Consider the following 16,919-nt stretch of genomic DNA (forward strand, 5'->3'; position numbering starts at 1 on the left):
AGCTACTTTGTGGCGTTCACAATAAATACATTTTTATTTTTAAGTGAATGGTACCCATGTCTGGGTCTGTGACATTCAAAGAAGAGGAAGTTACTCAATAAATTAACTTCTTCCATGGATTCGTCGGGAAGATCTTGTGTAATTGGAGTCAAAAACAGTCGGCTACGAGGAAACAGCTGGAAGATTGAGAACATGTGTTTGAAAGCAATCTAGATGCAGAAGAGTTTCGGAATACGTGTGCTTGTCACAAAATGTAGAAGTTGGAAAGGAATAAGCATTTCTGGGTAAATTTATGCTTCGGTTGGCCTGGTTGTTATTAACAAACACTTACCTAGATTCTCCAACTTAAGTCAGCCCAGTGCTTGATTGAATCTCATCTTTTCAAGTTTTTGCTCAGCTTCAGCATTGTATCTGGAAGGAATGTAGCCCCCAGATTGCACGAAGGCATGTAGGGCTAGAATTGTGTTTCACTGCCTGTACCTTTACCAAAAAGTCCTCGTCACAATAGAATGGACAGTTGAAGAGCAAACAATGAAGCTTACATGCATGTGCTCTGCACAGAAAAGGCAAACACAGAACATTTATCTGAGGTTTTGGGAGTGCCTGCTAGCTGTCTCACAATATTAAACAACCATGACTTTAAATGCATTACCCTTACCCCCCCCCCCATAATGCTGGCTGCCATCGTATAAGTAAAATATTCTCGAGTACGACGTTAAACACCAATCAGATAAATAAATAAATAAATATAAACTATAATTTTTTCACCAATGAAGATGATTGTGTTGAGATCATAAAAATGAAGAGGTAGAGAAATGAATGGAAAAATTTGTAATTCATCTTTGATGCGCTCTATAGTTCATACTTCTATTTAAATTACATTACAAGTTTTATTTCATATTTTTCCCTCTCTATCATTAATAAATGGCTGTTTTGACTTATTTGTATTATAACACTTTTTTCACCAGGAAACTATGTAGAACACAGTTATTTCGCATGATGACAAGCTCAGCAGCTGGAGAACATACCAACAGGTTGTCTGAAGAAAAGTCTCCATATCTTCTGCAACATGCCACAAATCCTGTTGATTGGTATGAATCTTAAAAAAACTTTTATTCGTTTCTTTTTTTCATTCTAGAAATTTAATACAGATATTGCAATTACAAGAAAATATGACTGTAAATCCAATGTATTCACAACTATAATATATTGAAGGTCTCTGTCCTGATTGAATGTATGTATTCTGTTGATTGTTTTGATAGATAACATAGTAAAAGTAATTAAGGTTACTTATACTAGACTAGAAGATTTGGTATTTTAAGTGTGATCAGGGTCCATTTTCTCAAGCCATTGTTGGGATATTTTCTCCAGTGACTTGTATTGTAAACCATAACTCTGTATGTAATTTTATCACAGAGAGCACCATTTCCAAAACATTTGTGAAAAACTGCATTTCACAAGGTTAGTAAACGTGAACTCCAAACCTACTAATGGGCACAGAATGGCAACATCTCAGGAGTTTAGTGATTGTCTATTACGATGATTAAAGTAACATTTGCAGTAACGGCGACATCTTGCAAAAGCTGATGTTATCTTGCAAGCAAGGCTCCTCATTAAGAAAATTTCACATGTTAGGGCTTAGCGTGCTAGGGCAGCATAATGACTCAGGAGCCTCACACCAATGCGGTCGCTGTGAGTTCTTGTCCAGCTCATGCTGGCTTCCTCTCCGGCCGTACATGCGAAGGTTGACAGCAACCTGTGGATGGTCGTGGGTTTCCCCCGGGCGCTGCCTGGTTTCCTCCCACCAGAATGCTGGCCGCCGTCGTATAAGTGACATATTCATGAGTACGTAAAACACCAATCAGATAAATAAATAAATAAATCACATTTTAAGAGACAGGAAGTAAAAAGTGTGACCAACTGGTCCATGTTAAAAGATATGATGAGCAATGAGATAGAACATCCAATATAATCGAGATTTAATGAAGGATAGACATATTCATTTTAATATATTGTTGATTCTGTTGTATATTACAGGTACCCTTGGGGTTCAGAAGCCTTTCAGAAGGCTGTCACAGAAGACAAGCCTATTTTTCTCTCAGGTATGTGAAATTAAAGTGCTGTCTACCTCGGGGCTGGTGTGAATTGCGCTTTAGACTAGTAGTAGAAATGTGAACCCATGTGGAGATGGCTGGCTCATATGTCCATCTGGTAAGCCTATTCTGATGTATGTTGTACAGTTATCATGACTGTGTTGTAGAAAGACAGGTTGAGATATTGATATTGGTTCCTTTTCCGAATATCTGTTAAAACATCATTCAAGCTTGCTGATGAGGCTTGCATGGTCAGTAGCCTATAAAGAGAAGCAAATTTTTCCTGAGAAATGACCAAGTATTAAATCACAGTTACAAGTGTTGGGGTTTATATTAGAATTTGTTGTAAATCCTGTAGTTTTCATGAATGTGTTGCTGAATGTCATGATATAAAATTTGTTTCAGAAAAACTTTTGTCATTTCTTAGCAAAGATAATTCATTACCTGTGTGGTTGCGGTATTTACATGTTCAGACACGTCTTTCTCATTTGTATGGGTCTCTTGGTGAGAATCGCCACAGACCCATTGTAGAGGCATGAAAAAATGCAAAGAAATTACCGGCAGTAGTTTCACCCAAATACGACTTGTCAGTGGGCTTGACGAAATAAACCGTGTGTTATGGTCAAATATTAGCTTCCTTTCATGATGTTTTTTCATTGTTTTGTTGGGATTTATATGTTATGATTATGCATTGAACAAAAATTTTAATTATGTTTGGAGTTGAGCTTTCATTTATTATTCGTTTCGGTTCATGTCATGAAAGGATTTGGAATGTGCTTGCACTATTTTGAGGATCGTGACAGTAAATGTCACATACCTGTCTGTAACTTGATTGCATGTGATAGCGTACATATGTAGCGAAAAGATTTACACCATGTAAGGCAGCCTACGTTCATGTATTTAACAGCTCCTAATAATATTCAGACACACCGCGCGGCAGTCAACGCTTTGTACGTTACCAAGATGGCGAAAATAAAGAATGTGGAGGTTATCAAACAACGGGTATGCCATTTGACCTTGACACCAGGTCTACAGATAAGGAATGTGCAGGAGTAAATGCTCTTAAAAATTAGACGATACACTTCTAAACTAAATTCCTGAAATAGCATACTGCGAGATTTAAAGCAAACAGTCCTGTCAAAATCGAAAGTAGATCTCCAAAGTAGTTTACATGTGTGACGCTCTCCACAACGTGTTAGTTTTCAGAAACTGAAAGTTACAACAAAAGCTCATATACCACTACCCGCAGTCGTGGAGAATGACTACTGTCATATTTGTATTTGTGACATTCTGCAGTGTTTGCCATGAAGATGTTGAAAGGGCTAAAAAAAATTTGGGTTACTATAGAGCAAGCTGCTGTACTGCATTAAATCATCCAATGTATGGTTTTAATTCTACACCGATCATCAGTTATATGAAACTAGTGTTCAGAAACTGTTTAGATTTATTCTATACACTGCCAATAAACAAAGCACACATAATAAATTTTTGTCTTGTAATGTAGGCCTACATTTGATTCCAAAACAGCAGGTGTTCGTGCATACAGGAATGTTTGACAGGTGCAAAAAAATTACCAATCGCATTTGACAAGTTACGATAAAATGAAATAATACCGCAACCCCTGCTATTAAAACAGAATGAAAAGGTAAAGTTGTCAGTGAATGAATTAGTGGAATAAACCCAGTAGGCCTACAAGTTTAGGTGTAATAAATAAATGTAGGCCTATAAGCATCATTCAGATTCATTCCTCATGAGGAAGAGCTAAAATAATAAATTTATTCTAGAATGACAAGTCTTAATTCTGTGCAATCGACATGTACATATATATACATATATATAACCCTATATGTAACTACAAAAATCTCTGCATCATGTATACGTGTAGCCCTATACATGTATGCTCATGTTTGGGCATGTGTATCTTTATATTTTCTCAACCCCTTTCACTCAGTTAACTTCACACTTTTCAGGTTTATTGCTGGGAACCCAAAATAGTGAAGTGTTGAGTATTTTCCAAAAATGTGCACAGTGATAGGTTTACCCAGTACTCTCTCTCTTGGAAATATAAGGATACAGCACTAATTCTGAAAATTATCTGTAGCACTGCTTGACCCCTTGGGTTGGTGCCCAGTAGTTGATCTTCCTAACTTATTATACAAAATTGTTCATGGTTCGTTGAATAAGTTATCTTTTAAATTGTGGAATGAGCTGTTAATTACGTTAGCCATACTGTAAATGTCTTTTTATTCGCGTGGTACTAACATTCGCAGATTTCGTGCAAGAACATTTCAGCGAAAATAAGTGCCATCGAATATAAAACCCATGTAAGTAATTTATTAATGTAGCCTGTGTTACAGTTATAAATTTGTTAACAAGCACTACAGCTCTAATACTTTTTCAACCACTCTTTTAAGAAGGCTTAGCTCTATCTAACTATTGCCACAGTGCAACGTTGTTGTTGATTTATTGCTGGGGTTAGATACATACAAATCGATAATTTGTACTGGGCGTGTGTACGTAATACAATATACATACGATGAGAGTGGCTGTTTTTTATCAACTGTACTTGCCTTCCAGTCAGATCACCTTTCCGACTTGCCCGATACATCGCTCGGGGGTTTCCGCACTTCAAACTTCCTTTTCATAATGATGATTTCTGAGAAATTTACTAACGCTGCTGATGCCTGAGAATGAGAAACGGTGGGATTCGTTTGATAAAGGTTAACAGTTTTCAAAAGATTAACAGCTTAGTCTGATCAAGTTACTGTATTATATAGAATTTTTATCACATCTTACAAGTGCAAACAAGTTTAAATGATAACACTGTTACTTGAATGCTTGAGTTGTTGTATTACTTCATGTTTCTGTATTAAGGTTTGATCAGTTATCCAAAAATTCTGTTAAGATCCGCGAAAGTTGATTCCCACAAATGTGTCTTCTTAATAAATCCGTGAAAGTTTATGCCCGTGAATAAAAAGGCATTTACAGTATGTGATGAACATTTGGATATAATCCTGAAAAGATCGAAAATTGACAGATTGACAGATTGTACATGTATTTTATGTGTCCTTGCCATATTTGTAGTGTTGAGATACAACTATACTATGTAAGGATGAAAACATATATTGTATTAAAATATGTTTCCTTCAAACGTTGCATTGATCTGTTGCCACATACAGCAGTGGTACAGATAATGAAGATTTTCGTGCTCAAACTAACTGAACAAATAGAAATGGTAACGACTTTGTTGCAAAAAACATTTCAGGAAAATGTCTACAGTTGTACAGTATATCATAATATGGTGTTCTGGTGCAGTGCAGTCTTGTTAAAGTCAATAACTGATAGACCCTTTGTGGGTGGAGAAGACCAATGAATTGTACTAGAAGACAATTTGTCTTCAGTTACAAGAGTACAAGAGAAATGAAAATAGAGCAGTAGACCCATTTCACAACTCCTGGACTCTAGTTTTCTTTTTTTTTTTTTTTGAGAAATCCTTGAGGATGCCTTTGTTCTGTGTTTTGTGTATTTTGCAGTGGGGTATTCCACGTGTCACTGGTGTCACGTGATGGAGAGAGAATCGTTTGAGAATGAGGAGATCGGGAAATACCTGAGTGAGAATTTTGTCTGTATAAAAGTGGACCGTGAAGAGAGGCCTGATGTGGACAGAGTGTACATGACATTTGTTCAGGTCAGACTCAATACATGGACAGAGTGTACATGGTGTTTGTTCAGGTCAGACTCAATACATGGACAGAGAGTATGTGATGTTTGTTCAGGTCAGACTCAATACATGGACAGATTGTACATGACATTTGTTCAGACCAGGCTCAATACGTGGACAGAGTGTACATGACATTTGTTCAGGTCAGAGTCAGTACATAAACAGATTGTACATGACATTTGTTCAGGCCCCTCTGTAACACAGCAGCCTTTATTGCATGATAACCCTAGACAAGGGCCTATTGGGCTCTATTACAAGCTAAAAAGAAAATATGCAGTCGTGGCCTTGCAGTGATGAACAATCCACAAAAATGTAAGAAATGTTGCTGTGCCCAAGGCAGGCTATGCACAAACTTTCATATTTATCTGGCTAAAACATAAAACATTCTTAGTTTTGGTAATGAAAGGGGTCTCCACTTTAAGTCTTTCTAGATCCTTTGACATAAGTGTCTCTTGTTACCTCTTAGAAAGTCTCTGCCTCATGTTCTGGCTAGGCTCAGGTGTTACAGATAGAGCTCCTGTAGTGACAACTGATCCATACAAGGCTGATCTCAGGTCCACTTTTGTGACAAGGATTTTGGCAAGACCAAATAAAACAACACAGAACAGAGATCTAGTATGTAGAATGCTGTCAACCTGTGTGGCTATATGAGTTCAAGACCAGTTTCGGTCATTTTGTCATATTAAAATGCAAGCTTTTTATGGAGAAGCTGTGACAGGGTTATATAAGCTGTTTTGTTTTAGCTGCTTTTTTAAGGGCATGTTAGTCAAAACTGAATTTAACCAAATTTACCAGTGATTTGAAATAAATGGTGTTGGAATGTTTTGCAGGCAACCAGTGGACGAGGAGGCTGGCCTATGAGTGTGTGGCTGACCCCAGACCTCAAGCCATTTTACGGAGGTACATATTTCCCACCTGACAACAGGTACTATGGACAGCCTGGCCTTAAGACCCTGCTTCACACAATCACTGAACAGGTAAGACAGTGGCTCAATTTCTTCTCCTTTTCAAATGCTTAAATGACACTTAATACATATACATGTATGTCTTCATAATTACTATATATTTTTTTATGGATGATAGTTAATTAGTTTGGTATTTGGACCTAGCAAAGGTAATTTCACAAGAGGGGACAAGAAAAAGGTGGGAGAGGGGCAAACACCTCAGTTCCAAGGCCAAGGGCCAAAGGGTGAAAAGTGGAGTAAAGATGTTTTTTAGCCTGTTTTTGGCACCAAAATTTTATCTTTGTTTCATTTTAAATCAGACCAATTTGAGAAAAAAAGTTGCTGGGCTTTCCAAGGACGAATCTGATCCTCCAGCCCCACTCCATTCTCTATATCCAGCACCGATAAAGGATGTCTTGTTTTAGTGGAAGGCAAAACGAGAGAAACTGGCTGAGCAGAGTAGCGCCATCTTAGATGCCCTAGCCAAGGCAACATCTTTGGGTGAGACAGGCAAAATACCAGGTCAAGAGGTCATTTCTAAGGGTTACAAAGCCATAGAGAAGACCTTTGATGAACAAATGGGAGGATTTGGAAAAGCCCCAAAATTTCCCCAACCAAGTAAGTATAAAGTCTACCAATAAACAACTATGTTGTATTTTAAAGACATCCATGGGTGTTCTTGATATGAGGCTAAATGTATCAGTAGGAGGATCTCATGAGTCAATGCAGGGCACAGAATTTCGTGTTTAATTGCAGGATCTTGTACATTGATTTACTGTCTCTTGGGCTGTCAGGAATTTGTGATTTACCAAGAGCTGATACTCCTGCTGAATTAAGCCTATTAAAAACTAGGTATACCATTTCGCTGTTAAAAAAGTCGAAGTCCTAGAGAATTCTATTTCTGGAGATAAAACCACACTGACTGCATTTACCAACTTAATCTTTGTACAAAGTGTATAATTTAATCAGTACACATAGGACAATGCCCTTCTAACACCTTTAAATATGCAATTAAGATTATGTAGATCTCTGTTTTACGAGGTGACCATATTGTGAATCTGTTGCGTATTAAGTAAGCACCTGTTTTATGGTTCTGCAGCCATGTTGAGCTTCCTGTTGCGAGTATATGCGGGTCACTCCATGGCAGTGTTAGGGGAGAGAGCCCTGGAGATGACACTCTTCACACTGAAGATGATGGCTAAAGGAGGCATGCACGACCATGTCGGCCAGGTAACACATCTTCACAACACTCATTGTTAATTTGTCAGATTTTTATAACAGGTAAATGAACATCTGTTGTATTCAATCTGATTGCTTACAAAGCAGCAGAGCAGGAAGTAAATTTATAGATTTTTTTGAGTATTCAGTTTATCAAACCCAGATACGAAAAGAGATTGCACATTTACCAGATTTTCAGGATGGTAATGTTTGCACACTTTTTTTCCTTCCAGCTGTTTATTTTACAGTTTGTAGATGCGGCTTCCAATCCAGTTGATGTGTTGATATGAGTACATGTATGTGTGTAATGTGTCTGCTGTTTTGTCAGGGATTTCATAGGTACTCCACGGATGATTTCTGGCACGTGCCTCACTTTGAGAAGATGCTGTATGATCAGGCTCAGTTGGCTGTAGTCTACTCCGAGGCATTTCAGGCAAGATGCGCTGAGCTAAATTTTGTCTACTAGTCACCAACAGCTGATTGACTGCATATATTTTGGACCCCTGAACCTTCACCCCAAAAATTTGGGAAATACACCATCCTAACATGCTTCAACCAACAGTATGAACCCATACACCATCGTAACATGCTTCAGCCTACAGTATGAACCCATACACCATCCTAACATGCTTCAACCAACAGTATGAACCTTTACACCATCGTAACATGCTTCAACCAACAGTATGAACCCATACACCATCATAACATGCTTCAACCAACAGTATGAACCCATACACCATCCTAACATGTTTCAACCAACAGTATGAACCCATACACCATCCTAACATGCTTCAACCAACAGTATGAACCCATACACCATTGTAACATGCTTCAACCAACAGTATGAACCCATACACCATCCTAACATGCTTCAATCAACAGTATGAACCCATATACCATGCTAACATGCTTCAACCAACAGTATGAACCCATACACCATCGTAACATGCTTCAACCAACAGTCTGAACCCATACACCATCGTAACATGCTTCAACCAACAGTATGAACCCATACACCATCGTAACATGCTTCAACCAACAGTATGAACCCATACACCATCGTAACATGCTTCAACCAACAGTATGAACCCATACACCATCGTAACATGCTTCAACCAACAGTATGAACCCATACACCATCCTAACAGGCTTCAACCAACAGTATGAACCCAGAGATACTAATGTTTCCACTTGGCTAACGTATTGATGCTCACTAGTTTGACTCATTGTAATTATGAAAGAAAATGTAAAATTGAGGTGATTACCTTATAACATAGCAGTAAAGCCAAATTTGTGACAGCACCATATGGCACTCTGGCGTACATTTTAGTAGATGATCCCACAAAGTGAGGGAAAAAAGGTCATCGCTTATGTTTTGCCTTTATTGTTATCAGATAACAAAGGACCCCATGTTTGCTGACATCACAAAGGACATTTTGCTGTACGTGTCCAGAGATTTAAGTGACCCAGTAAGTAAAACTGAGTTCTTATATCAACTTTTAGTAGAATTCAGATCCATAAAGATATTATTCCACTTACTGTTATAACTTGTTTGTATATATAGTTGCTGTGTTTCATTTCAACAAACGAAACTGAAAGATTTGCAGTTCTTCAGTGTCGTAATATTACACTTTTCACAGTGTTACATGTAAAAAGTCATGTTTTCATGCACCCTGTTAATGTTTCCTTAATGCACCCTATTAATGTTTCCGTATTAATGTTTCCTTAATGCAGCACCCTATTAATGTTTCTTTAATGCAGCACACTTGCCACTTAAATTGGTTATGACCTTCAGGACCTCCCATAATAAATTTGGGTATGGTAAACTTTATTCAGCAATTTTGATAAATTGCAACAACTCTTTAACTCTTCATATTAAAACAGGCAATATTTCCTGTGTTTATATACATAGATATGTCCATTTTAGGCATTGCACTCAATCCCTGGAAAAGGGATTGAGTGAAAGTGAAACTCTTTAGAGGGTTATACTTACAGTACAGTGATTGTATCTCAGTCAGGGGGCTTCTACAGTGCAGAGGATGCTGACTCTCATGTGAAACATGGTGATGTGGAGAAGAGGGAAGGGGCATTCAATGTATGGGCAGGGAAGGAGGTTAACAGTCTGTTGTCTCACCAGGTGGATGGTAAGGAAGGGATTACCTGGGCACAAGTCTTCTCCAAACATTTTGACGTCAGAGAAGATGGCAATATTGCACCTTTTCAGGTAATAAAGCAAATACATGTGTTTACATGTGGTTGTTAGTTTTTTTTTCGTGAATTAAATGCAAAATTGTGTTTCGTTCTGTAAATAAAGCATCTAGAGTTGTTTTGCTGTTCATTGCTTTCAGTGATAACTGTATATGCTTTATGTTGTGTTTCATTTATTATTTTAATGCATTTTCACCAGTCATAAATGAAAAAAAAAAAAGAAAAATGAGGAGAGAAATAAATATATGAAGTAAATTCTCAGGCACTCTGATTGATTGATTGATTGATTGATGGGAATTTACTGCTGAGTTATTCTATTCACCAGTGTTTATTTATTTATTTGATAAAGGTCTACCACTGTACTCAAAAATATTTCTTCTGTTACAATGGTATCCAGGTTTTTGAGTGGAGAAACAATCGGTGTAGTTGATTGAGCTAACACGGAGCATCCATACTGCATGACAGGGTCAGAAACTAAGTAACCAGGATCAGTAATGTGGCTCCCAAATCTACACATTTCATCAGCTTCAGCTTCAGACCACTAGAAACCAGAGTTCAAATCTGGCTTCATCACAGGTATGATCACATTTTAAGATTGATAACTTTCTCTTTCATACAAGGATCCCCATGATGAATTGAAGAACAAAAATGTGCTGATTGTGCGTGGAGGTTTGGAGGAGACAGCTGAGCATTTCAAACTGCCTGTTGATGTGACCAGCGATATACTGAGTAAAAGCCTTAAGATTCTGTTTGATGAGAGAGAGAAACGTCCCAGGCCTCACCTAGACAACAAGATGGTTACAGCCTGGAATGGTGAGCTCTTTTCATAATCTAAACCTTCTCTTGGGCCCTTGCTGGCTTAGGATAGATTCAGCAAAGCCATTTCTAAATCTGACTCTTCAGTCTCAAAATTTAAAACCTCATCATGGTGCTTCTATTTTTGTTGTGGAAGTAGAAATTTTTAACATTTGTCTGAAGATAACAGTGATGAGATGGTCAAAATTTTAATTCGTAGGTCCAAAAATTAAAATGTAAAATTGTATTTGAAGTCATAAATGGCTTTGTGGAATTGGCTACAAATGGGTGAAGCACTGGTTCTACAGGGGCCATAGGTAGCAGGTACTTGGCAAGCAAAGGGTGATGGTTTACTCCAGTTTGTCTACCTGAGCGCTGTCATACAAGTGAAACATTCTTGAGTGAGGTGTTAAACACAAATCAAATAAATAAATAAAAGGTATTATGTATAAAAAGCCAATCTCATTGTATGGAATAGATCGGTTTTGTTTATTTATTTGTTTGGAGTTTTACTCAAGAATATATCACCTATATGATGATGACCAGCATTATGGGAGGAGAAAACCAAGCAGAGCCCGGGGGAAACCCACGACCATCCATAGGTTGCTGGCAAACCTTCCCATGTATGGCAGAAGAGGAAGCCATCATGAGCTGGACTTGAACTCACAGCAACTGCATTCGTGAGAGGCCCCTGGGTCATTGTGCCGTGCTGGCACAATAACCACTTCTGGGTTGACTAGCTTTAGAAATGTACACACATGTACCTAATAGTGACAGGATCCTTTAAGGGTCAGGACACAGTATGCCGACTCTTACTGTGCACGTCTGTCAGTGTTGAAGAATCAGTTAATAATTTCTGGATCATAATCACCACCAAAATTTATGCATAACATTTTCGTCTGTTGAGAGACAGACAGGCAAACAAATAAACACGAAAAAAAAGAACAGAACAATATCTGAGTAGGTAATGAAAATGATTGTGGCTTATAAGGTAAGCCATAAAATTCTCTGATTGCTCCTTTCAGGGTTGATGATCTCTGGGTTTGCAAAGGCAGGCCAGGTCCTTGATAACCCGGAATACCTCAGTCGAGCTGTTCAAGCTGCAGATTTCTTGTACCAACATGCATTTGTCAAGGATAAGGGGAGATTACTCAGGACATGTTACACAGGGGAACAGTCCACTATTACTCAGATGTAAGCTTTGATTAGTCAGGGTTAGCAAAAGTCATATAATGCCCATGAAAATTCAGGACATTTAAATATCTAACTCTCTGGAAAAGTACATGTAATTGGTAAAAACAAAATGATACGTACTGTATTTCCCCTAAAGCTTAGCATGTTTCAAGTGAGACAGTTTGCTTTATTCTGATTGATTCATCCATTTTATAAGGCCACTTCAGATTAATTTTATAAAAAAAAATTTTTAATTAATTTCTTAAGTGTTAGCTTAAAAAGAATGACTTTAAGGACAAAATTTATATTCCATACTTAAGGTGAAATACAGTAAATTGAATAACTTGTTAAATAGAGTATTTTATTCCTAATTACTACAGTGAACTTGGGTTATATGTACATATGTTTTGCGATAGGATCATTCCACTTACTGGTATGGCTTTTGTGTAATACTGTAAGATGACTAATCCAACCATCTTAATTTGGGGGTCACAAATCATGCCATTTGGACAAAATCGTGGCCAAACTTGATTCAGTTGAAAATACAATCGTCTTCCTCTGTTCGTCCATCCATTTTATCTATCTATTTTATCAATGCAACTCTTCCTACAGTTATTAATGGATTTTCATGAACGTTAGCAGGTGCATTCAGGACAGTGTGTGGATGTGCACAAAGCTTTGTGGATCCATTCCATCAATTATTTTCAAAGTTATTCTCACTGTCTGAATTTATAGAATTTTAACTTGAGTGAAAGAAGACATGTCAACACACGTCCTAATGTTCTTAACAGATTGTGAAACTTGGCAGACGTGCTATTGACAATACATAGATGTGTGCGGATAGTTTTTTTTTTTTTTTTATAGTTTAGTAGGCCTACAAGTAATTGTCATTGTCCTACTCATTAGTGGGTGATCTAATGAAAGCCCTCACACTTGTGGGGGACAGGGGAGATATGGGATCATCTGATAGGTCGTCTTGTTTGATATTTTTCAGAGCACAGCCTATTGAAGGGTTTGTTGATGATTACTCTTTCCTGATCCGTGGTCTGTTGGATCTGTATGAAGCCTGCTATGATGAACGCTGGTTACAGTGGGCTGCTCAGCTCCAGGAACAACAGGATGGGTTGTTCTGGGATAACGAAGCGGGGGGATATTTTGCCAGTCAAATCGAAGATACAAATATACTGCTAAGAATAAAAGATGGTAAGAATTCTCAAAAAAAAAAAAATTATAAAATAGCAAAATTAAGCCATTTGAATCTTTCATTTTGCATGAAGTATGTAGTTTATGAAATTTGGTATATGGCTCCACCATCAAAGTTACAAAGCAGTTTTGAGATTTGTGCTGCTTTGTTCATCTTTGATCAAATTATATGACAGATTTGTCCTGTAATGTACTGGGATACATTCTGCACTTTTATTCAGAACAAGTTACAGACCAGGATCAGACTTTAATTGAGTCGCTTTGTCCATTTTTGACAAAATTATGGATGTTTTTGTTCTGTTGTAGAAATTATCATGCTTGTTCAAGTAGGTAGAAGGCATCGCTGTTCCATGGATTACAATATTTGCATCTTTCAGATCAAGATGGAGCTGAGCCCAGCAGCAACTCTGTGACTGCCAGTAATCTGCTACGACTAGCCACATATCTGGACATACAGCAATGGCGGGACAAAGTTGCTCAGATCTTCAAGGTTTTCTCTGACCGCCTAACAAAGATTCCCATGGCTCTGCCTGAGTTACTGTCGTCTCTGATGATGTTCAACCAAACTCCTAAACAGGTTTGTCCACTTTTTTATGAAAATCACATGAAGGGCACTCTTTGTCGTGCTGAATGATCATTCAAATGCAGATCTAACAGAAAGGGAATGTTTAACTGTGAATTGCACCCTTGCATAAATTTGTTAAGGGGAGATAATTTTAGTTTTGGCTGTTCATGTGTGATTGGGCAGCTGCTTGATGATAGCTGGTATCTGAGGAGTGATTTGTGAGGTTAAGATCTAAACCAGTGCAATTAACCTTATACACAATACCGCAACTGTGTAACTGTTTTACATTGTTATAATGCTGGTAAGTATGTATAAAGCTTACATGTAGTTTCACAGTGAAAATTGTGTAAGGACAATTCATTTTGTAGTATTTGTGTCCATTTGGGTTTTTATTTTGTCAGATTAAGTATTGCATTATTTAGAGTAATGTGATTAAATTCACTGGCATTATACTTATTCGTAAGTATCATTATGTATTCTTATTTAAGTTGACACACATGTACATACAACTTGAAGTGACCTATCCTTAGCCGATGAGTTTGCATGCTAATGTGGCGCAGTGACTCAGGAGCCTCTTAGCACTGCAGTCACTATGAGTTCAAGTCTGGCTTCCTCTCCAGCTGGACGTGTGAAGGTCTGCCTCCACCTGCGGATAGTCGTGGGTTCCCTCCGTGCAGGTTTCCTCTCGCCATTATGCTGGCCAACGACATTCAAGTGAAGTATTCTTGAGTACAGTGTAAAACACCAATCAAATAAATAAGTTAAAGTGATTAGCAAACTGTACTGCTAACTGTTACTGAATGCCAAAGTGCTATACACACAGGATAGTTTTTTTTTTTTTTTCATTTCTCTTTCAGATAATTGTTGTTGGTGATGTGGCAGATGATAGTACGCAGGCTCTCCTGCGAGCAGTTCACTCCGTTTTCCTGCCTAACAAAATCCTTATAGTTTGGGATGGCAATGAATCTAGTTTTTTGGCTGGTCATCTGAAGGTCTTATCCACACTTAAGAAGAAAGATGAGAAGGCTACAGCGTTTGTGTGTGAAAACTACACATGTTCTCTGCCAGTGACCACCTCAGAGGATCTGCTGACATTATTGAATACCCAGCCTCCACCAGCTGGTCAGTGACATGGAGATCTAAATGTACATTAACTGGAGAGACTAGAGGAAAAAGTTTATTCTGCCAATCTGCCAGTTTTAACATGTGTGTGGGTTGATACATACCTTTAACAGATATGGCCATTCTCTAATTCGTACTAATTGTACATATTAAAGTACAAACTAAAAGCATTTTATTCTTATAGCCGTTGTCAAGTTTTAAATAAGGTGTGATTTACACATACAGTTAACCCTCATGTGGCCTTGCATCAGGATTGTTGGTACCTGACAAGGTGCAGTGGTTTGCTTCATGCTTTGATCATTATCATTCATCCTTTAAGTTGACTGTTGTCATATAAGTGAGGTGTTATTACCCTAATTCTTCTAACCTTTAGGACAGATATTGGCACATACTCCTTACAGCACATTCATAGCTCTCTACTTTCAATTTACATCACTGCCACCACAGCAACAATGCCGAGGTCAAGGTGATGAGGTAGGAAGTGATGTCAGAAAACACACACAATCCGTCTCAACATGTCTCTAATAATACTTTATACACATGCATTCTCTTTATCCAGAGTATGTACAATATGATTCTAATCAAAACCTGAAACAATTCTTTTGATGAACGCTGATTAAATAGTTCCAGTGTGGAGACAAGTGATGAGACTAAGCTTAAAGAAGCCTACGTGCATCTCACAGGCTCCAAAGGTGAAGCTTGTCTATTGGTGGCAGTGATGTGAAGCGAAAGGTAGAAAACGACACATGCGCTGTAAGGAGTATGACATTAGTTCTGGTAGGAAAGAGTTACATTTCTCTCCCAGTTAAGGCAACCATACAATTACTGCAAGATCAGTTCTGAGAATTGATAAAGGATAATTATAACAATTTTACAAATTGTTTTTGAGGCAATGGTAGTAATTTCAAGTCTATGTAAATACTGCTTTAGAAAAGGTTACGAAATTTTTAGATTATTCATATGCATTTTGATTCATTGAACTATGTTGGTGGTTTCAGTGAAGTGTTTTTAACCAGTGATAGGTTTTCAAACAGCAACGCTTGGTAAAACCTTCCTCAAATATGTGTCATTTTCCCTTGTAAAATCTGCAATTGTTATATATTGGTAACAGGGAAGACTGTGTGTAAACTAAATACTGAGACAAGTATTACCAACATGTTTTTCCCAGGAAGTTACAGTTTGGGAATATTCTCTTGGAAAAATCTCGATCAAACTCTGAAGTGCTATTTTTTTTCGTACACATTTAGCCATGATAAGCTTTGTGACATTTAAAATAAAAACCTGATTTACCAAATAAATCTTTCACTTGTTTTTATTAATTGAAATCTGTGATACAATGGGGTTAAGGTCTTTTCTATGCATTAATTTCATATAAGGTCAAACAATGGATACTGGGAGCAGCTTTTCAGTGCTTATAGGCCTACCAGCACAAACTGGCCTCCCTTTAGCCCAGATGGTGGAGTGAAGGATTTTGTTGTGGATGAGGAGATCCAAGTTCAAATTTGAGTTAGTTGGCTTGATTTTGCTGCAATGAAAATTTCACTAATTGCACCAATCAGAGCCATGGGTAGGCCCACATAGAAGGGATGCTGCAGACATTCACCCCCTCTGTTTTTTAGAAGGAACAGGTTTTGCTTTACGAGGATTAGCCTAGCTCTTACTAACCAATTAATCGTCCCTTTTTTTTCTGTAGTTAGCATATATTATTTTATTGATCAATGCACCTCATTGACATATATCCTTTAAATTTTCTGTGTATTTGCTGTTCTGCTCTGTTACTTGTATATGTATCACTAGGCCTATGTGACAACCTGCTGTTTTCTAACATAGGGGCCTACTTGTACTATAATATTCGGCTGGCTCACATCAAGCACGTG

The 16,919-nt window shown here is 37.7% G+C and overlaps 1 protein-coding gene across 3 annotated transcripts; it reads left to right on the top strand.

The window, feature by feature from the left end:
• Position 1: 1 nt before the first annotated feature.
• On the top strand, positions 2-16,334 carry LOC135477100 (spermatogenesis-associated protein 20-like). Of its 3 annotated transcripts, XM_064757257.1 has the most exons (15): positions 2-284; positions 969-1,091; positions 2,038-2,102; positions 5,627-5,781; positions 6,645-6,791; positions 7,184-7,376; positions 7,858-7,988; positions 8,305-8,409; positions 9,371-9,445; positions 9,991-10,200; positions 10,805-10,997; positions 12,005-12,173; positions 13,147-13,355; positions 13,733-13,932; positions 14,778-16,334. In XM_064757257.1, exons 1-15 carry the CDS (start codon positions 214-216, stop codon positions 15,048-15,050), a joined length of 2,319 nt encoding a protein of 772 aa, XP_064613327.1. In that variant the 5' UTR covers positions 2-213; the 3' UTR covers positions 15,051-16,334. The 3 variants fall into 3 exon arrangements, with proteins under 3 accessions (XP_064613327.1, XP_064613333.1, XP_064613340.1); XM_064757263.1 differs by lacking the exon at positions 5,627-5,781 and having other exon boundaries at positions 4-284; XM_064757270.1 differs by lacking the exons at positions 2-284; positions 969-1,091; positions 2,038-2,102; positions 5,627-5,781 and adding an exon at positions 5,939-5,957.
• The last annotated feature ends 585 nt before the right edge of the window (positions 16,335-16,919 follow it).

Source organism: Liolophura sinensis, chromosome 1 (assembly GCF_032854445.1).
Source record: "Liolophura sinensis isolate JHLJ2023 chromosome 1, CUHK_Ljap_v2, whole genome shotgun sequence".
Lineage (NCBI taxonomy): Eukaryota > Metazoa > Mollusca > Polyplacophora > Chitonida > Chitonidae > Liolophura > Liolophura sinensis.